The following is a 24,561-nucleotide window of genomic DNA, read 5'->3' as shown; positions in this document are numbered from 1 at the left end:
CAGTCATAATGGAGGTTATATTATATTACGTAATACAGACAAAAGCTGCTTCTATATCAATAAATATGGTTCATTTATTCTTTTGTTTGCTCCAGGCACTGGACTGTAGCTATGCTAGTGCACGGCCTTGGTGGGTTTAATTGACCAAATGGAATCCAGCACTATATCTAAGTTTGCTACTTATTCAATAGGTCTCTTTTTCCCAAACCACTTAGTTACAGGGACATAAACAAACTAACAGTGGTTGTCACATGATGAGAGACAAAGACAATTACTCACATACATACAAACATACATGTATACATACATAGAAATAGATACAGACAGACACACACACACACACACACACACACACACACACACACACACACACAACAGGCTTCTTTCAGTTTCTGTCTACCAAATCCACTCACAAGGCTTTGGTTATCCTGAAGATATAGTAGAAGACACTTGCCCAAAGTGCCACAAGTGAGACTGAACCTGAAACCAAGTGATTGGGAAGCAATCACTTACACACATATACACATAGAAGCTATACATGTACCACATACAAACTACACATACACACACACATTGCACACACACACACATCACGCAAACACACACACACAAACACACACACATACACCATTCGTAGACACACACACACATACACCATTCATAGACACGTACACACATATGAAGCAATGGCTAAAACAAAATAACTAAACATCACATGCACTACACACTACATGCAAATAATTTTATAAGTATTGTGAGAAGAATAGCAAATACAAAACTATATCCATTTCACTCACCTTTTGAATGAGGAACATAGAAAATATGATTGTTAAAGGCAATCAGCAGATCAGCTTTATTATTTAAAAAACATATAGATCCTAGAGGTATATTCAGTATTATTTCTTGGAGTATTGTTCCAGACATATCCCATATCTTTATGTTCCCATCACAGCTGAAGTAGAAAAAGGTTGGGTAAAATTAAGAAATAAAATAAGACAACAAATACAACATAATCATTGTCCCTATACTCCTCCTCTTATACATCAATGACTTACTTTCCATCGTCTTCAACAAAGATTACATCAATGCATATGATATCACTCCACACCCCGCCCTAAATTTCTGTGTCACTCATAAGCAACCCAAGCACTTCATGCCAAACCAGCAATGATTCCATGAACAGAGATATCAAAATATTCTGTGGATCTTTGTGGTTTTCGTCACTGTTTACAATTTTGTTCCAATTGTTTTCAAATTTGGTACATGGATTAAGTTTTGTATATTAATTATGAAAATGAAATTAATTTTTTCTATAAATCCATAATTAAAAAGTTACTAACCTTTACAATTTGCAAAATTTGGGTATCAGAAGTGAGCATTTTACATATCGCCTTGGCAAAAATTTCTATTTCTATTTCCATAGTTACCAAAGCAAAGAAGCACCAAATGTTGCATAGCTGATTGCAAAGAACTGTTTCTATAGTAACCAAAAATGCTGTGCTTGTGCAAAAGGAGGAGAAGGAGATACAAGAAAGATAATTTACTTTATAAAATCCTAGTTTAATATTTTGACATGCCAATGCCTCCTCCCAATGATGGAAGATGCAGAGAATGTGCTGTTTTCTGAATGGCTGAAAATTCTGAAAATTATCAACCTTTGACTAGCTGTAACATTTTTGCAAAATTTTTCTAAAATAAATGAATAGCAAATTCAGATTCAGCATTAAAAATTACATCTATATGATACTCTTTACTCTTTTACTCTTTTACTTGTTTCAGTCATTTGACTGTGGCCATGCTGGAGCACTGCCTTTAGTTGAGTAAATCGACCCTGGTACTTATTCTTTGTAAGCCTAGTACTTATTCTATCGGTCTCATTTTGCTGAACCGTTAAGTGACGGGGACATAAACACACCAGCATCGGTTGTCAAGCAATGCTAGGGGGACAAACACAGACACACAAACACACACACACACACACACACACACACACACACACACACATATATATATATATACAGTCTGTTACAGTCTGTCATACCGGCAATGATGAAATACCACAAGGTATAGAAAATACGTGCCTTTATATATTTAATCCTTTATATTGAACACTCAATATTTCATATATTCAATAAGACATATTCCATATATTCAATAAGACTTTCAATACTTCATTTCATTGTACCATCCATCTTTTTTTATATTATATATTATATATTCCATATTCTATATCCCACATTAATTTTACAAGAATATAAATAAAACATAAAAAACAGACAGAGTTGGAACTCTTTTAAATAAAATAATATATTCCTCTATACACGATCATACAAAACCCTTTTTTTGTATTTATTTTTATTCACACACACACACATATATATATATATATATATATATATATATATATATGTATATATATATATACATATATATGATGGGCTTAAAAGATCCTTCATCCAAGCCAAACTATTAAAAAACAACAACCCTAAAACACTATCTTGTTCAGTTGAATAGATAGTTGCTTCAGGTACTGCAAAGAGCAAGGTCAAACATGTCACATTGTTGAACCCTACCAGCTGGTCCTTCAGTATATTTAGTGGAATTCACCTTGTTACAAGTCCACTGGTTCTCTTCTGAACACATTTTTTTTACAGACATTGACCTGAACCATATTAATCTCATTAATCTGGAGGGTATAGAAAAGGTCATAGCAACTCTGACCCTCTTCTCCTAATCAAAATTTACTTCATACCTATAAACATCTCAAATTTTCCTTTGTAGTTTACCCTTAATTTTCAGAGAAATTTTACTAAATCTCCGTCAGAATTTAAAACAAAAGTATGAAATTTCCCTTTGTACCACTTTCATGAGGATATTTTCTTGTGAAATACATTGTCTATATTTCAATTAATTTTGAAAATGATCAAGAATTTAATGGGCTTTAGTAAAATAATTAATTTTATTAATTAATTAAAAGATTAAAATGTTGTTTGGAACATAATTTAACAGAAATGTTCTTAGATAAAACCATGATTTAATTATTGAACACTTTAATACAGGAGGAATTTGAATGAAAGCAGCAGAGATAGCTTCAATCAGGCTGGTATCAAAAGGTTTAAGTAGCCAAGAATAAGTTTAGACTTGTTATGAACTAATAACAGTATTGTTCAATTAATCCATATTAGGATTAGTACCATTCAACTAATCCCATATTGGGTTTAGTGACACAACTGATTATAAGCCTCCACAGTTATCTATCATATGAAGCTTAGTGACATGTAAACAGCTTAAAATTCTTTAAAAAACTTTATCTTCAAGTAGCAAGTGAACCAACTATAAATCGCCTTTCTTTCTCATGAAGCTATGAATTATTTCTGAAAGTACAGATTTGACAAAGCATAATATGAAATGAATTGACTTGAACTGGTAATTGTAACTGGGTCACATTATCTGCTTGCATGAAACTTATCACTATATATAGCAGTTTAGTTACTGAGTTACAACATTAACGAGCATGAATTTATGTACATTTTAAGCTTTGAAATTCAAGACAGATTAAATATAGAAAATACAGAAGGGTTCATTCACACTCACAATACAACAGCTCTCATCTGATATTGAAATAAGCTGTTTTTATATAACATCATATTGACAGATATAAGCAACTTTATTTAGCATTGGCCTAGCAAATAAAAACTACTTTCAAAATGGCAGAATCAGAGTCCTTGCAGTATTTATTTACTGCTGGTTATATTCGGAGTTCAAATTTGCCTTTTATCTTCTGGTTGTGATAATATGAGGTACCAATCAAATACTGGGGTTTATATATTTGACTATGCCCCTCACCCAAAGACCTCAGGTAACAGCAAGTTGGAGGTTTTACTACAGATGTTATTTAGGATTAGCAATAAAAGTTTGTAGAAGAATGAGATCAGAATCTGAGGTCTAAGATTCAGTTAAATTTGTAACATTTCAGTTTTGAAAGAGTTTTAAGGGAATCAGGTATTTTTAAGTTGACTGTTTTTCTTAAGATATGAACAGTTCTCATGAGAACAGTTTTTGTAGTTCTGATCCTTTTGGGTTTCCTGGTATTTGACCATAGTGTTTAAGAGTGCCATACGAAATTGTTCCCAAAAGCCCTGATGATCACAGGTACAATTGTTGTTCTTTATTATTCTTTATTATTATTTTTGGCAAATAAATGAAATCATCATTATTATCAGGAGGTTCAGAATGAAACCATTCTGCACGCCCTCGTTCAGTGTCCGGGCATTGCTGACTTGTGTGGGGTTGTGTAGAACAGCTGCTGTCATGTGTGGGACAGATCCATCTGTTGGCTGAGTCAGTAGTGATGATTGCACCACTGCCCTCCTTCAATCAGATAGACAAGGCAGTTTTCTTTTGCCTGGTGGCTGTGATGAAAGGAGTTGTTTGGTGGACAAGGCTGAAAGGCATGAGGACAGACACTTTCTGCTTTAGTAGAGGTCTCATTAACTTCTTCAAGTCCCACTTGAAAGGAAATTGAGAGTGGAGAGAGAAATGGTGTTCTCAAGTGAGTTTATTGAAAGGTGAGTGAATGGTGTGAAAATGGCAAGAGTGGATGGTACCTGTGAGTTGGAGAGAAGGAATTGGAGAGGGTGCTTGCTCCTGGGGTTTCAGGGAAATCTCGGACAGTGGGGTTCCTCAGTTATCCCTAGAGGCCTTCCTGTGTCAGAAGGGTCACATCTCTATCATCCTTCCACCATTATTTTTTTCTTTTCCTTAAAACTTTGTATGCGATGCATAAGTCTCTTCTTCTTCGTATTTGTTAGGTAGTATGATTTCTTGTTTGTATTTGTCAGCCTCCTTAAATACTGAAAACAGTTTTTTGCTTTGCTCATGTTTTGTGGCTATTTGTATTAGTTTTCCTTGCTTCTGGAGTAGGTATTTTTGCAGTCCTATGGTGGTTATTTTATAATAGTTTTCCAGCTGTATAAGACCCCTGCCACCTTCTGTGCGTTGTATATATAGCCTTTCTATGTCAAATTTTGGGTGGTGCATCCTATATCCCGTCATTATTTTTCTTGTTTTCCTGTTTATTTTAGATAGTTCGTTTAGTGTCCAGTTAAGAATATTGTAGCTGTAGCTTATAACTGGGACAGCTAAAGTGTTAATACCTATTATCTTGTTTTTAGCATTGAGTTCTGTTTTTAGTATTGATCTAACTTGTCTATAGTACTCTCTCTTTATTTTTTCTTTCATTTGTGTGTGTTGTATTTATTATTATTATTATTATTATTATTATTATTATTATTATTATTATTATTATTATCAAAATGATACATTATGTACTTTACCTGCCTGAACAAAATATTTTCCTTCTACTGCATGAGTCAAGCGCTATAACTGCTTGTTTATGACCAAAGGTATTGAGATGTTTCTGTCCAAAAGTATGTTTTGGAGATTTTCCTTTAAAACACAAGAAAAAAAAAAAAAGATTAAATCACAAGCATAAATATTCAGAACATGCTTCTAATATACTTCTTCATTGTTTATCTAATTTACAATATTTTCATGTCAGCAAGGGAAACTCTGCTCAATCAGGTGGCTTGTTAGAAATAGCAGCCAAGGTTTCCTTAAATTTCTTCCTACTAACTTTAAAACAAAACACATTACATAGACCATGTAGTTCCAGGTTCAGTCCCACTACATGGTATCTTGGACAAGTGTCTTTTACTAAAGCCCTGGGATGGCTAAAGCAATGTGAGTAGATTTCGTTGACGGAAACTTAAAGAAGCCTGTTGTATCTTGATATATAGATATATATGATGGTATCATAGTATGGAGCAGACTATCAGATATTGCTATACATCACTAGTCACAATGCACTTTACATTGTTTTAGCTTTCAAATGATAACATTCTGTGGCTAGAAGTGTTTTTCTCATGAACACAATGTGCTGCCTGGTCTGGGAATCAAACCCATCGTCTAGCCTTTGTGAGTGCAATACCCTAACCACTAGGCAAGGCACCTTCACATACATATGTATGTATGTTTATGTGTGTGTGTGTGTGTGTGTGTGTGTGTGTTTGTGTATGTGTGTATGTTTATATGCGTGTATGTGTGTGTGTCTCTGTGTGTGTGTGTATGTGTTTGTGTGTGTATATTTTTATGTGTGTGTTTGTCTGTGTGTCTGTATGCATGCGTGTGCATGTGTGTGTATGTTTGTGTGTTTATGTGTGTATGCGTGTGTGTGTATGTGTGTGTGTGTGTGTGTTTGTGTGTAACCTCATTATGACATTGTATGATGATTGTAAATGAGAATACTGTCATACAAGAGATGTTATTCATTTCTAGTCTTCAATGAGAAACATGCCTGGTCATTGGGAAAAATATTACCTTGCTTGGAGACAGATGAGGGTTGGTGACAGGAAGGGCATCCAACCATTGAAAATCTGTCTCAACCAATCCCATCTGACCCATGCATGCATAGAAAAGTGACTACTAAACGATGATGATGATGATGATGATGATGATGATGATGATGGATGATGATGATGATGATGATGATGATGATGATGGATGATGATGATGATGAGGAGGAGGAGGAGGAGGAGAAGGAGGACAATGATGGTGATGATGATGTAGTCCTAACAAAGAGAACGGTCACAGAAAAAAATATTTTCGATCAAAGGTTCATTTGATCAGAACTGACTTGGTGTGACTACAACAAATTAACGCTTTCTACCCAATCTATATTATACATTATATATTGTCCTTTAGACATATGGCATTTGATTTCTGGAACAATGCTTTAATATATTTCATATTATACAGACTCCCTATTTCAGTATTCACATAAATTTACTGATTCATACACACCCAAACACAATGTGTGCATACACACACACACACACACACACATACACACACACAAACATCCACTCACGCATAAACACGCTAATGTGCACGCAGGCACCCATGGTAAATAAATAATTACGCACCACATGGTGCAGGAAATAAAATCTGTTAGTTGACCTTTCATGGTTAGAGGAATTCATCAATCAGTTATTAATTCTATTAAGTTCATAGGATAGCAGAATGTGATGTGATGTTCATGCCACACCCTAGAGCAGAGCATTAGTAGAATAATTTTGTATATAACTGGAACAATATTTGGCTTGCATCTCCAGGTCACCAACAATTTACTGTCACTGCTTTATTTACCCTCTCCTCAATTGTACATCTTTATCATCATCATCATTGTTGTTGTCATTTTATGTTCACAATTCCGAAGGATGCAACATAATGGCTGACCACACTTTGCTCCTTGCCCTGACCACACATATATATATATATATATATACAGGAGAAGAAAATGGATATAATAACAATGGGAAACTCGTAGTTTTCGCTGGTATGTCTTTAATTAAATAGATAACAAAGGAGGAAGAAGCAGAGATGAGGGTAGCATCTCTGCTTTTTTCTCCTTTGTTATCTATTTAATTAAAGACATATCAGTGCAAAGCAAGAGTTTCTCATTGTTATTATATCCATTTTCTTCTCCTATATAACCTAAACTCCAGTTTTCCAACCGAACCAACTGCTACTGTACAACCTTACAAAAGACTGTACCTACCCAGGTAATAGCCAGGAGTGACTCTGGATTTAATTATCCCTTGGAGGTATTAAACCCCTCTAACTGATACCTACACTATATATATATATATAATACAGAATGGGACAAGAAAGCAAAACATCCAGACAGTTAGGTGATACAAGAAAGGGACAAAACATACAGATAGACGATACAAAGAAAACATGGACAGGTCATTCGAAGTTTTCTCTCTTCAGTCAAGATCCAGATTATCTTTGCAATTTTGATATGCCAAAATACTGCCTGGATTTACCTGGGATTTTAAATAAGGACCTATACCTTCATGGAAGTACCGACCAACATCCATATCTTCAGGAAAATGATGAGTTGGGACTATTATTCACCCACCCATATTCTACCTTTACTCTATTCTTCTATTTACTCCTTTATTCTTCTATTTTATTCCTTATAAACTGTGAATATATTTTATTCCTTGTAAATTGTAAAGTTTCCCTGTCTAAAATATTCATACCTTGTCTCTGATAATGAATTATCCTGTCTGTGGACATGCTAACCTGTTAGCAAATTCACCTTAACCCAATAAAATTATTCTAAATGACTTGAGATACTCATTCTGTCTTGGTTTTGCTTTTTCCTCTAATATAATATAATATAATATAGTATAATATATATATCTGTGTGTGTGTGTGTGTGTGTGTGTGTGTGTGTGTGTGTGTGTGTGTGTGTGTGTGTGTGTGTGTGTGAATATGTATATATATATATATCGCGGCAACTCCATCAATTCCTAGGGATATCTGAAGAAGGAATTTTTATTCCGAAATATCATCTCAGACTATGGATGATTAAATTACAACACACACAATCACACACACACACACACACACACACACACACACACACATATATATGTATATAATATATATATCTGTGTGTGTGTGTGTGTGTGTGTGTGTGTGTGTGTGTGTGTGTGTGTGTGTATGAATATGTATATATATCGCGGCAACTCCATCAATTCCTAGGGATATCTGAAGAAGGAATTTTTATTCCGAAATATCATCTCAGACTATGGATGATTAAATTACAACACACACAATCACACACACACACACACACACACACACACACACATATATATGTATATATATATATATATATATATATATATATATGCGAGTAAAAATAAATACAAAAAAGGTGGGTTTTTTTGTATGATTGTGTATAGAGGAATATATTATTTTGCTTAAAAGAGTTCCAACACTGTCTGTTTTTTATGTTTTATTTATATTCCTGCAGAACTAATGTGGGGTATAGAATATGGAATATACAATATATAATATGATATACAATATACAATATAAAATAAAATAAAATAAAAATGGATGGCACCATGAAAGAAAGTATTGAATGTAGATGAAATATTGAGTGTTCAATATAAAGGATCAAATATATAAATATATAAATATAAATATATATATATAAAGGCGACTCGAGTTTCAGGACTATTTCCCTTCGTCATGGCCGGTATGACAGACTTTAACAGACACATATACATATATGACAAGAAATAATTTTAATTTTTTTTTATGGAAACAAAAAAAGATATATAGGACTGCAAAAGAGAAGTGCTCAAGTGAAATTGAGACAGAGGCAAAAAATCATTGATTAGAGAACAACCATCAAATTCGGGCCAGCGACTTTATATGACCCCACACTTCTATACATTTCATCACATACAAATATTACCATGGCCTTCAACATATAAAAGAAATACATATAATTACACACTGAAGGTAAAAAATATATATGCACATATAAAAGTACCAAATATATAGAAGGGCCTGTCAAGAAAAAGTATATACAAATCGACTAAAAATAGCTAATCAAAATGAATTACTAAAACATATCAATTGACTAAAAAATTTTTTTTGCCCTTTGATTAAAGATACACACACACACACACACACACACACACACGCACGCACGCACACACATGCGCGCGCACACACACACACACACACACACACACACACACACACATATAGTAAATCCCAAAAAAAAAACAAAGAACAAACACACACAAAAAAAACAACAATGCGAGGATGTGGTACATGTAAAATATTAGCAGACGCTCAGGTAAGGAAAGAAAGGTGGTTTTACATTTCGAGCAAAGCTCTTCTTCAGGAACAGGAGACAGAAGGAAGTCTAAGAGAAAAGGAAGACGGAGGAGAAAAAAATCATCAACGATTCACATGTGGTTACTTATATATATATATATATATATATATATATATATATATATATATATATATATATATATACATATCGTCAGTAGATCGTATATTTGAAAAAAGAAGTACACTCTAAATGTATTAACAGGAAGTTAATTATATGGCTGGTCATAAGAATGACCTATGGTTTCATGTCCATAAAATGCTTAGCCTTATAGATGGCTTGTCAGGCTCCAATGGCCATGGGCATATAACCTGCAGGTTATATACCTGTGGCTATTGGAATCTGATGAGCCATCTATAAGGCTTATCAGTTTACGGATATGAAACCATAGGTCATTCTATGACCAGCCATATAATTAGCTTCTTTTATATATATATATATATATATATATATATATAGCTTTAGTCTTTACTCTTTTACTTGTTTCAGTCATTTGTCTGCAGCCATGCTGGAGCACCACCTTTAGTTGAGCAAATCGACCCCAGGACTTATTCTTTGTAAGCCTAGTACTTATTCTATTGGTCCCTTTTGCTGAATTGCTAAGTTACAGGGACGTAAACACACCAGCATCGTCAAGCGATGTTGGGGGCACAAATACAGACACACAAACACACACATATATATACGACGGGCTTCTTTCAGTTTCCGTCTACCAAATCCACTCACATGGCTTTGGTCGGCTCGAGGCTATAGTAGAAGACACTTGCCCAAGGTGCCACACAGTGGGACTGAACCCGGAACCATGTGGTTGGTGAGCGTTCTACTTACCACACAGCCACTCCTGTGCCCTGTATATATTTATATATATACATATATATATATATATATATATATATATATATATATATATATATATATATATATATATATATATATATATATATATATATATATATATATATATATATATATATATATATATATATATATATATATATAAATTCATTATATTTTGGCTACATCGTAATAAAATGATGCTGAGAATCTCTTGTTAATCTGGAAATATTGTGTGTGTGTATACATATATGTATATATCATCATCATCATCATCATCATTTAACATCCGCTTTCCATGCTAGCATGGCCTCAGTCAAATTGTCCAACCCATGCTAGCATGGAAAGCGGACATTAAACGATGATGATGATGATGATGATGATGCTGATATATACTCATATGCACACACACACACATATGTTTACACACACACATATGTTTACACACACACAATATTCCCAGATTAACTACAGATTCTCAGCATCATTTTATTACGATGTAGCCAAAATATAATGAATTTCTGTGTTTATATTTATTTAGGAGCAAAGCTGGGTACAACTTCTTGCATGTGCAAACGTATGTGTATATGTCTGCATGTATGTAAGAATGTTTGTATGTCTGTATATATATATATTTGTGTGTGTGTGTGTGTGTGTTTTATATATATATACACACACATATATATATATATGTATTTGTAAATGCTCATACACATGCAGATATATACATATACATGCATGCTTATAGAAACAACTGCACCCAGCTTGCTTGATTTTATTGATTCTGGGAAATAACTGTAATAACATGAATTCTCCCAAATAACTATAATAACATGAAGAGAAAAATTGTTAGAAAATGATGCTGACAATCTATGGTTAATCTGGGAATGTGGATTCACTCAGAAGTGTTGCATCCAAGTAATTCAGGCCTAGAAGCACTGATAATGACTTTAGAAGCATTACCGATCCAAACAAGTTGCAAAGAATTTATATGGAAATATGGAAAAAATCTTGATGGCAAAGATAAAAACTAGAACAAAATTGTGCTTTGATTACAACATTTACTTGTAAATCCATCTTTATTGCTTTCAGTGTGTCTGTCTATCTGTCTGTGTCGGTTTGTCTGCTGCCTGTCTGTGTTTCTCTCTCCCTTCCATTCACCTTCCCTTTCCCCCTCTATCTTTATATATTATGTGTATGTGTGTATATGTGTATGTATGTGTGTGTATGTTTATGTATGTGTGTATCGTCATCATTATCATCATCGTTTAACATCCTTCCATACTGCCATGGGTTGGACGGTTTGACAGGAGCTGGCCAAGAAGGAGCCTGTGCTATATTTCTGAGTGTGTTTTGGAATGGTTTTTACGGTTGGATGTCCTTCCTAACACCAACCATTTTGCAGAGTGGGCTGAGTGCTTTTTACATGGCACTCGCACAGGCAAGGTCAGTTTAGGTGTGGTTTTTACAGCTGGATGCCCTTCCAATTGCCAACACTTTACAGTATGGACTGGGTGCTTTTTAAGTGGGATTACATGAAAGTAGTGTAAACAATGAAAAACATTCGATTATAACAACAAAATTCCCTAAAAGAGGAAGAGCTCCTTGGACTGCTCATGGAAACCTCACAAATCCATGACAGCCCTGACCACCTGGGTAAGTACCCTCTCCACTTTGTTTCAGGTGCATGCTTAGAGTGGGCCCATTCACTCGGGCCATTGTTGCAGCATTCACCCACCTTTTAACAAAATTGTAATAAAAATGCCCTGATATAATACCAAGCAGTGGCTCTCATGGCTTCTGAGCTTAACTGATTGGAAGTGTTAACATAATCATGTTTTGTCTCAGTATAAAAGAAGAGTTCCAGCAAATATTCTGCTCAATACCACAGATTTGCTTGCTAGTTGCTTGACCTTAACCAGTTGAGCATGTTCCTAAGTGACTCACAATATGTGCATCCCTGATCAAAGACAGGAGTATTAAGGGAGCATCATAACCATATGTTAAGAAGGAGTCTTTGGGGTTGGAAAATTTACCACTGGAAATATGAGCGTTTCGTTCACTCTTCTTAGACAACTCTTATTTAGGGACTTTATGAGCAGGATGGGCTACTTGACCTGAAAATAATTCTACCTGGGCCTCACCTGCAAGGTTATGTGCAGTGTATGCTGATGTGAGATCACCATGCCATGCACATATGGTTGTGATGCATGCATCAGACGGGTAGTCATGATGGGTATAATGGGCTTTGTATATTTGTACCCTAGTATCATTTTGATGGTGTGTGCTACTTTCTCACTCAACAATAACAATAATGATAATGGTTTCAAATTTTGACACAGAGCTAGTAGTCTTTTTGAGGGGAGGGGTAAGCCAATTGCAATGACTCCAGTTCTTGATTGGCACTTACTTTATTAACCCTGGAAGGATGAAAGGCAATGTCAATCTTGATGGAATTTGAACTCAGAATGTAAAGACAGATGAAATGCCACTAAGCATTTTGCTTGGTATGCTAACAGCTCTGCCTGCTCGCTGGCTTAGTAATAATAATAATAATAATAATAATAATAATAATAATAATAATATTAATAATAATAATATAGGGACAGCTTGGATACCTAGGAGGATTCTTGGCATCTAAGGCTACTTGTAGCCCAATGTTAGGATTCTTTTCTTTTCCAACAGTCTAATCTTTGAGTGTATATAATAATAATGAAGATGATGATGATGATAATAATAATAATAATAATAATAAAGAGAGCACCAGTCAGCAGCTAAAGACACAGCAGCAGCTAATACAACCCAGAAGAACAACTGAAAAATAACTCTCAAAGACTGGAATATCTATAATTTCCTGTGATTATTTTAAATCTCCCTCAAAATAAGTTAAGAAACATACATATCTACAGTTCTCGAACACACAAACAATCAGCTTTAAAATCTTTAATATCTACAACTTCTGTGAATACCTATCCTTTCCTTTCTCCTGAGTATTTGAAAATGTAAACATCCTTTTTTATTCTAAGAGCACTACAGTTTTCTCTGTTTGGACAAACAAAAGATCCTCTTTTGTAAATTTTAAAACTTTAATATCTACAATTTTCTGTTAAAATTTTACCCTCCTTTTCTTTCTTTTTCCTTCTCCTTGAGTATTCGAAAATGTAAACATCTTTTTTATTACAAAAAAACTACAGTCTCCTCTGATTGGACATACAGACGATCATCTCTAGAAAATTCAAAAATTTCAATATCTACAATGTTGTGTGAAAATTTTACCTTTCATTTCTCCCTGACTACCCGAGTATGTAAACATACCTTTTATTGCAACAACACAATTAAATGCACGATGAAAAAAAGAAATTAAGGTAGTAAGCACCTGCCAAGATACACAAACTGCACAATTACAAAAACTGTAGACTACAGCAAAACTTATAAAAAGAAAAGAAAATTTTTTTTTTAAATTCAGAAATTCAAAAATTCAACAATGTGAACATCAGTATATAAATATATTATTGTTTTTTTTTATTATCAGTAATTAAAAATAGAACGAGGTGAAATGGTTCTTTTCAAGGCCAAGGTCAACACTCTCATTGATTGCTAGTAGTAGTAAACACATTTGACCTCTGCTGACCCCAAGGGTGTGAGGCCTCTTTTGTCTCCTAATTATTATAGGCACAACATTTACTGTTTGCATGCTGCAAATTATTCCCATTTCCAATTGTCAATCACTAAGCCATAATAATAATCATCATCATCGTTTAATATCCGCTTTCCATGCTGGCATGGTTTGGATGGTTTAGCTGAGGACTGGCAAACCAGTAGGCTGCACCAGACTCCAATCTGATCTGGCAAGGTTTCTACAACTGGATGCCCTTCCTATTGTCAACCACTCCAAGAGTGTAGTGGGTGCTTTTTACATGCCACCAGCATATGGAAGCCAGTCAGGGGGCACTGGCATCGACCACGTTTACATGGTGCTTTTTACATGCCACCAGTACGGGGAGCCAGTCAGGCAGCACTGGCCATGACTACGATTCTGATTTTACTCACTCAATAGGTCTTCTCAAGCACATCATATCGTCTGACAATTCAAGGTTACTTTTAAATGCAACACTGGCATTGGCCACGGCTGCAATCCCACTTTACTTGCCGGGTCTGCTCAATCACAGCATATCTCCAAAGGTCTCAGCTTCTTGTCATTGCCTCTGTGAGGCCCAACGTTCGCAGTTAATGCTGCACCACCTCATCCCATGTCTTCCTGGGTCTTCCTCTTCCACTGTTGGGGTGTGACACTTCTTCACACAGCTGTCCTCATCCATGTGCAACACATGACCATACCAGCACAGTCGTCTCTCTTGCACATCACATCTGATGCTTCTTATGCTCAACTTTTCTCTCGGAGCACTTACACTCTGTCTTGTATGCACACTGACATTACACATCCAGCGGATGATGATGATGATGATGATGATGATGATGATGATGATGACGACGACGACGACGACGACGACGATGACGATGACAATGACGATGATGATGATGATGATGATGATGATGATGATTACTCGAATATGTAAACATGCTTTTATTACAATTCGAATAGGTAAACATACTCAAATATGTAAATATACCTTTTATTAAAACAACAAATGAAATGCACAATAAAAATTAAGGAGATAAGCACCTCCCAATATATACAAACTGCACAATTATGAAAACTGTAAACCACAGCAAAACCTAAGGAAAACTCAAAAAAATAAAAAAAAGTAATAAAATCAACTATGTAAACATCAGTATACATATATATTATTTTTTGTATCAGTAATTAAAAACAGAACAAGGTGAATTGGTTCTTTCCAAGGCCAAGGTTAGTGCTCTTATTCATCGTTAGTAGTAGTAAACATATTTGACCTCTGCTGACCCCAAGGGTGTGAGGCCAGATTGGATGACTAGAGGGAGGACAATACATATTAGGAAAGAGAAGAGCAAGGGTAATACAGTTAGCAACTATAAACCAATCACTTGCTTACCATTAGAGTGGAAGCTGTTAACAGGAATGCTTTCAGAAAACATTTATGAGCACCTTGACAACCAGAATTTACTGCTAGAAGAACAGAAACGTTGCCGGAAGAAGGCTAGAGGAATGCATGATCTATTATATATAGACAAAGAAGTTCTAAATGAAGTAAAAGCTAGAAAGAAAAATCTAACAATAGCATGGATAAATTATAGGAAAGCCTATGACATGATCCCACACTCATGGATAAGTGAATGTTTGAGTATATTCAGTATAACAGACAACATAAGAGAATTAATTAGCTGTAGCATGAAGAAATGGAAAGCAGATCTCTACTCAGGTGACACACTCTTAAGGAAAGTTAATATTAGAAGAGGAATTTTACAGGGGGACTTGTTGTCCCCTTTAATATTTGTCTTATGTTTGATCCCTCTCAGTTTAGTATTAAGGAAGGCAAACGCAGGGTATCAGTTCAGAAATAGTAATGGAAAAATTAACCATTTGCTCTATATAGATGATCTGAAGCTTTTTAGTAAGAATGAAAAAGAAGTAGATTCTTTAATATAGACTGTAAGACTCTTCAGCAAAGATATAGGCATGGAATTTGACATAGATAAGTGTGCAATATTAGTCATGAGAAGGGGTCAAGTAGTCAACAGCGAGGGCATCCAATTACCAGATGGCCAGACATTAAAATTATTGAAAGGAGGAGAGAGTTATAAGTGTCTAGAAGTATTAGAATCTGACAGAGTACTAACTACAGAAATGAAAACAAAAATTGAGGAGTACATCAGAAGGGTGAGGAAGCTAATGAAATCAAAGCTAAATGGTCCAAATCTAGTGAAGGCTGTAAATATTTGAGCAGTATCATTACTTAGATATTCAGCAGCTTTTGTAGACTAGACAAAAACTGAATTAGCAAAGCTAGACAGAAGAATTTGGGAGGAATTCAATATTATACCTAGTAGCAAGATTATACCTACCTAGAAAGGAAGGTAGAAGAGGGTTGATATCAGTAGAAGACTGTGTGGAGTTAGCTAGACTAGATATAGACTCCTATGTAGGTAATAGTGAAGAAAGTTTATTGAAAGCTGCTGGAGTCACAGCAAGATATAGGGAAACCAAAAACCCAAACAAACTTAAAAATCAGAAAAAAGAACAGAAATTATCTGACTGGCAGGAAAAGGCATTGCATGGTAGATTCCCAAAGATAGTTGCATCAAATAATAGTAGTGAGACATGGTTATGGTTGCAGAAAGGAAAGCTGAAGAAAGAGACACAAAGCTTGTTAGTAGACTAATTGGATAAAAGTCAAAATAGACAAAAACCAAGTAGATTCCCAATGTAGATTATACAAATCAAAAGAGGAAAGTGTTACTCATATAGTAAGTGAATGTAGCATGCTGGCAGAGAAAGAATACAAGAAAAGACATAACAATCTCGGGAGAGTAGTCTACTGGGAGCTATGTAGAAAGCTAGGGTTTAAGCATACTGATAAATGGTAAGAACATGAACCTAGTAAAGTATTAGAAAGTAAGAAATATAAGATGTTGTGGGACTTTAACATTCAGACTGACAGAGTAATAGAAGCTAGAAGGCCTGGTTTGGTAGTAGTAAATAAAGAGAATAGAAAGTGCCAGATAATTGACTTTACAGTCTCAAATGATGAAAAAATTCATATGAGAAGTATAGAAAAAATAGCTAAGTACCAGGACCTAGCTGCTGGATTACAGAGACTACGGAAAGTGTGAATAAAATGTATCCATCCTGGTGGTTATTGGTGCATTGGGAACTATCCCAGTGTTATTAGGGACAGCTAGGATACTTAGGGTTCTTGGCATTTAAGGTTACTTGTTGTAGCCCGATGTTAGGATTCTTTCCTCTTCCAATCTAACCAGCTGAGTGTACATGATGATGATGATAATAATAATAATAATAATAATAATAATAATATTAATAATAATAACAACAACAACAACAATAATAATAATATTAATAATAATAATAATAGGAAGAATATAAGAAATGGAGGCATGACCAGGTTGTAAAAGTTTTACACTGGAAACTATCCCAAAAATGGGGATTTGAAGCTGGAAATTCATGGTATAATCATTGAATCGAAAGAGTTATAGAGTCGGAGAAATGTAAGATTTTGTGGGACTTTCCAGTTCAAACAGACAAGAAATTAGAAAACAATAAACCAGATATTGCAGTCATAGATAAAGAAAAGCAAATTTGCTTACTAATCGACCCATCATGCCCATTTGATTCCAGGATTGTAAAGAAAGAGGAAGACAAAAAAAAAAAAAATACAATCCCCTAAAATTTGAAATAGGAAGAATTTGGAGCATGTGAACAGTAAAGGTCATGCCTGAAATAATTGGTACATTGGGAATAGAATACCAAGATGTAGACAAATGGCTGTGGGAGATTGAAATAGAATGCCCAGTAGAGCTCCCACAGAAAGTTTATCTCTTAGAGACAGCAAGGATTATCAGGAGGGTCCTAAGCACTTGGAAGACTGTTGAAAACTTGTGGACACCTAAGGCTACAGGTAGTAACCCACTATCCACATAATCCTTATCAGGAATAAGACTGAACCTGAGACAAACCAAAATAATAATAATAGTGTTGCGCTCACAATCATTAGATCATGGTTTCAATCCCTAGACTGGGTGTTGCATTGTGTTCTTGAGCAAAACACTTTGTTTCACATTGCTCTGCAATCATTTTGACCTCTGACATGTGGTACACCATACACCTGTTCAGTTAGCATGGATTTGATGGAGGAAGTGAGCTAACGTATGGCACATACATTTGATCACTACAAACAAATCCATTGTGCAGGTTGTTCATTATTATTATTATTATTCAGTAGTTTTATTTTTATAACGTGCTTTCATTTCACTACCGAGTGCAGCTGTGTGTGCCTTGTGTATGTGCTGTGGTTTGCTGTGATGCTTTTATGGTTACTGTATTGAAAGTGTTTTGCGTAGGATGTGTGCAGTGCCCAGTAGTGCAATTTTCTGTATGTTATATATATTTGTAAGTCCTGGTGTTTTTGTTATGTATTTGTCTGAATATTTTTTTATCATACCTAAGGCGCCTACTATGATAGGAATTGTTTCTGTTTTTAGATTCCACATTTGAATTACCTCTATTTCCAGGTCTTTGTATTTTGAAAGTTTCTCCATTTCTTTTAGGGAAACGTTGTCATCTGCTGGTATTGATACACAATGGTGTTAGAATCAGTATTTTATAGTCATTTAATCATTTTGATACCAATCTACTTGGCACCATCATTAATGCTATATTAACTTATCTTCCAAACATCTTGTATTAAATTGTTCCTAATTTCAGTTAAAATATCATTACTACATGATTGATCACATAATTAATGGCTATTTTTCGTTATGAATGCAACCCACAAGCTGCAAACAGTAAAATGATGTGAGAGAATGTTAAAAATTTCTGCCATATTTAAAAACCTTATTATAAGGAAGCCTTCCAGAAATAGTAGTCAAATCTCCCTCATGTTTATCCTGCAATTTTAATATAAGGAATCATTAAAATAATATGTGGTTCAAAATTATACAAAAAACAAAAATAAAAAGACAGGAACAAGTAAGAGAACAAGGAAAAGGGCACGTTAATTTAATAATCAGAGAAAATGGGGAAAGTCTTTGATATTTTGAGCCTTTGCTCTTTTACAGAAAGGAATGAGAAGAGAAAACAAATGGAGAGATGAAAAAAAAATGGAGGGCAAAAACCTGTCTGGATAAATGGTTGCACAGTCCTACATAACCATCAAAAGAAGCTACCATGTGAATGCTCCATCTGCTAGAAATAGTAGCAAGATCTCCCTCAAAGCAAAGTATACCCCACAGTATTAAATAGAACAATGACATATTAAATAATGTTGTTTATATAATGCTAAAAAAGATAAAATGGTTGTTGCTGAAATGGATTAAGAAAGACTAGCGGGATACGTGAATATTTCATGGAATTAATGGTAAATCTATTGGGTTATTTCTGAAAACTTTATCCAAAATACCTGAAAGCGTAGCCTGTGTTGTCTGTATGGAAAGATAGTCGCTCATCCGCTGCTCATTGAAAAGTGTAAGAAATTGGAATAGGATGATTACTTAATGCACTTTATATATACATTTTATATACTTTATGCACACTTTTATAGACTAAATACACAGCACTCATAAGATAAATATTCACTCTTATTTTTCCATTTTTCTGATAAACAAAAAAAATATCTCGTACATATTATACAACCTTTAGTTAAATTGCATACATCTGCCACACAAATAAGCTTGAATATTTCACGGAATTGCACTTATGCACATGCATTAAGTGATAGGTGATATAAAAACACTAAGTTCAATTTTTAAAAAAATACACTTCCACCACCACTTCCATCTCCACCACCACCACCACTACCATTACCCATCATCATCTCTCCCCCCTCCTCTCTGTCCCTTCCCTCCCATCTTCCCCTCCTCCTCTCCCTGCCTTTCTTTAACCTCACCATCAGAACATCACCACTCTGCTAAAATTATATTTTTAACTCTCCTCCTCTACCGTTAACTAACTTTTTTCACTACATAATAAATATTACATTCCTCCTACCCACTTCATGGATGCTTCTCTCCCCTTCTTTTTCTTCTCCCACTTTCTGTCTCACTCTTCGCCTTATCCTCTTTTTCACTCTCCTTTTTTCTTTCGCCTCTCTTTCTCTTCAACTAATCAAGTGAAAGCGTTACAAATACATTTCCTCTATCTCACGTCATGAATGCTTTTCTCTCTCTTTTTCTCCCTCCCTCTTTTCCTCTCTCTCTCTCTCTTTTCATTCTCCCTATTTTTCTCTAATCATGTGAAAGCTAAGTAACACAATAACAAGCAGAATTATCATAAGATGCTTGCTCAACCAGGGTTAACCTAAACCTATACAATACTTGTTTCAAGTTTAATACACCCAACGACACATAAACCATTAATGAAGCCTCTATGCAGTCACTCTACCTGCTAGAAATAGCAGCAAAATTTGTTTCAGCTCAAATGCTACTGAAATAAGAAAGAAAAGACACATTGAACTATTTTTTCCTACATGCTTGTAGACAGGCAGTAATGCTTTCCATTTTAGGTCAGCTATATGAGAATTGCTCTGCAATGTACTGAGAAAAAATTCCAACACACAGGGACCCATTTTATACCAATTTGGTATGAAAAGAGTTGATGAAACATATTAATTAAACACATGGTAAATTTTTGATAAAATTAGGTTATAGTTTTTGTTATTATAGCATTTAGTTACATCCTGTTTTTCTAGTCATAATATTCTCAAATTATCTCATCTTTCTCTCACTTCTCTCTTATCATTTTATCTCCTCCTTCTCTCTCTCACACTCTCTCTGTTTCACACACACACACACACACACACACACACACACACACACACACACATATCTGTCTAACACAGTCAATAAATTTTTGCAAGACAAAACAACCAAATTACTCCAGTCATTTAAAATAAATGATGGAGAAATTGGATAATGTAGTCCTTGATATGGAAAAATGACCGGATGGTCATGACTGGAACCTCTTTTATCATAGGTCTGCTGGATCATGGATAACCTGGGGCTAAACAGCTACCACAATAACAATATATATTTACACAAACATACAAACATCATCATCATCAAGTAGTATTAACAATAGGCTTCTTTACTAAATCTGTTTACAGTTTGTACATTAGAATAAACTGAACATCTCATAACTGATAAGAAAAAGCAGTCAAATCTTTCTCAAATCATGCCATGCTGTTTTAAAAAAAAAAAGGACATTTTCAATAACATCGTTACCAGCGTCGCTTTACTGGCACTTGTGCCGGAGGCACGTGAAAAAACATTCGAGCGAGGTCATTGCCAGTGCCACTGGACTGGATCCTGTGCAGGTGACACGTAAAAAACACCATTTTGAGCATGGCCATTGCCAGTACCACCTGACTAGCCCTCGTGCCAGTGGCACGTAAATGCACCCACTACACTCTCCGAGTGGCTGGCGTTAGGAAGGGCATCCAGCTGTAGAAACCCTGCCAGATCAGAATGGAGCCTGGTGCAGCCATCCGGTTCGCCAGTCCTCAGTCAAATCATTCAACCCATGCTAGCATGGAAGGCAGACGTTAAATGATGATGATGATCATCATCATCATCTTAGATTTTCTGTTTGAAGAAAAAATATGACGATCATTGCTTGATGCACTAAGCACATGGTTATTTTGCTTAATGGTTAATCCAGCACTGCTTCTGACATTAATAAAAGCTTTGTGCCAATTTGAGAAACCATTACTATTAACATAGTTGGTGGGTTGGCAAAATCAGAATAGGACAGTTGACAAAAAGTCTTGCAGTATTTGTTGCAGCTCTTTATGTTTTGAGTTCAAATCCTGCTAAGATTGCCTTTGCTTTCATCTCTCCAGGATCAATAAAATAAAGTACCTGCTTTTATTCCTTTTTATTCCTGCTTAGACAATTCCACTTGTTTCTCAGATTAGGCAAATCAGTAACATGAGGCAGACTCTGTATGGATTGTTGATCATCTAAAAATAACAGCCAAATATCCCTCAAATCACTTCATACTTCCTTTAAGAAGGAAGGGTACACTGAAATATACAGACTTGGAATGAACATATCTAGAATATCTTTGATCAAAAGTCTTTTCACTCAGTGCTAACATGGAGGCTAAACAATAACAGGGTATGGCCAAACCGCAGTAGGTCCCTTAGGTTATGCTAAGAGTTTAGTCTGTATTATAAATACTGATTGTATAGGATGTTTTACAATTTCATAGTAGTACTTAGAGAAATCAAAAGCCGAGCATATATAACAAGCTAGAATTCTAAGAAGTTGACCTCTATTTTAAGAAATTAATAGAAGTCTAACACCGATAAAAATATCTTGATGATATTTCTGTATCCTCACATATAAAATTGGTTTTATATATCATCATCATCATCATCATCATCATCATCATCATCATCATCATCATCAACATCATCATCATCATCATCATCATTGTCGTCGTCGTCATCATCATCGTCGTCATCATCATCATCATCATCATCATCATCATCATCATCATCATCATTGTCATCCTGTAATGTCCATTTTCCAGCATACATACATACATACATACATACATACATACATACATACATACATACATATAAGGATTTTATTTTTCATCAGATCAGAATCCTTTGTAGGAGCCATGCATGCATGTTACATATCCTAGTATGTACGCATGCATGCATTCATCCATCCATCCACACATCCATACATCCATACATGCATACATCCATACATGCATACATACAAACATACTTATAAGAATTTTATTTTTCATACCTGTATTTTCCAGATCAGAATCCTTTGTAGGAGTCAGCAGATACCATGTTAAAACTCCATCATCATGTCCAGTTAAAAGAGCATTTTCCTGTCAAGGGAAAATATCAGATGCTGCTGAAAACTGGGTTGATTCAGTTTTGATCTATTGTCCATGTATATACAGAGGAATGAAAGAAAAGTAAACCAAGCTGAATAAAACAAATAAAATGAGTTGCCTAAGGAGCCACTATGGAGTTACTTGACCTATTAGAAATAGCAACCTAATCTCAATTAAATCATACTTTATTGCCTGTATCTAAGAAAAAAAATGGAATGGTCATAAGTGGAATTCGTTTGATACTCAATTTCCTCAATCAGAGCTGATTTGACATTGAACAACAAAAATGAAATTGATAAGAGCAAAAGATAAATACCAATTAAATTAAATAATGAGATTACATTGATAATTCCAAGAATAATAATTGCTTCTAATATAGATACAAGGCCTGAAATTTGGTGTGTGTATGTGTGTGTGGGGGGGGGGGGTAGTTGATCAATTAATCCAACCCCAGTACTTGAATGGTACTTTATTTTATTAACCTTAAAAGAATGAAAAACGAAGTTAGCATTACATGGATTTGAACTCAGAATGCATAAAATTTGGAATAAATCACAATGATAATGGTTTCTTATTTTGGCACAAGGCCTGTAATTTGACAGGAAAGGGGTTAGTCAGTACCATCGATTCCAGTACTTGACTGGTACTTTATTTTATCAATATCAACCTTGGAAGGATGAAAGGCAAAGTCAACCTCAGCAGGATTTGAACTCAGAATGTGAGGTGCTGGAAGAACTACTGCAAAACAGTTTTTCCAACTTTCCAATGATGCTTCTGCTGCTAAAGTCATAGGTTTTTTGGGAGAGATCTTGCCAAATGAACCAACTCCAGTATATTCCTAGTACCTATTTTATCAATTTTAGTGAGATAGAAAAAGAATAAAGCTAACTCTAGTGGATTTACTGTTCATCCACCTAGAGTAGATAAGAGTTGACTTTTGAGGGATTTGACTCTTAGAATGTTCAGTAATGTAAGTTAATATCACAAAGCATTTAGGACAGTACCCTACCATTTCTACCACTTCACAAGAATACTAATGATAAAATATAACTCAAACAACAAATCTTACGACAAACGTATGACTTACAAGTCTCGTCCATGCTGTTAAATTCTGCTCACTTGTGACGCTAAATTGAAGAATTAAAGATGGTAAACTCCATATTTGAATCAATATGTGATCACTTTCATGACTCTGTGCAGCAAGAGAATTATGTTCTTTATTGTGATGAAGCTTCATGATCTGGAAAGAAAATCCAGTACACCCAACAATTATATGAAGACAAAATAAACATAATAATATCCTTCAAATGATATCAGGGCAAATTTTTTAAAGGAATATCAGACAAGTCACCTATACCTGGATACATCTCAGCCAACAATAACTCCCTACTTGAATAGGTTATGATACCACAAAACACAATTTAAA

General features: G+C 34.9%; 1 protein-coding gene across 3 annotated transcripts in view; it reads right to left on the bottom strand.

Moving 5' to 3' along the window:
- LOC106881343 (uncharacterized) overlaps positions 1–24,561 on the bottom strand; it is a 152,710-nt gene that overhangs the window by 58,838 nt on the left and 69,311 nt on the right. For all 3 annotated transcript variants that reach the window (XM_052966923.2, XM_052966924.2, XM_052966925.2), the window contains 4 exons: positions 24,223–24,375; positions 23,039–23,126; positions 5,337–5,448; positions 798–952 (listed from right to left, as the gene is read on the bottom strand). In XM_052966923.2, coding sequence (XP_052822883.2) covers positions 798–952; positions 5,337–5,448; positions 23,039–23,126; positions 24,223–24,375 — 508 coding nt within the window. The remainder of the gene's footprint in view (positions 1–797; positions 953–5,336; positions 5,449–23,038; positions 23,127–24,222; positions 24,376–24,561) is intronic.

Source organism: Octopus bimaculoides, chromosome 4, assembly GCF_046866305.1.
Source record: "Octopus bimaculoides isolate indiv1 chromosome 4, ASM4686630v1, whole genome shotgun sequence".
NCBI classification, from domain to species: domain Eukaryota; kingdom Metazoa; phylum Mollusca; class Cephalopoda; order Octopoda; family Octopodidae; genus Octopus; species Octopus bimaculoides.
Note: the sequence above shows the minus strand (reverse complement) of the source record. Positions and strands in the feature narration are given on the sequence as shown.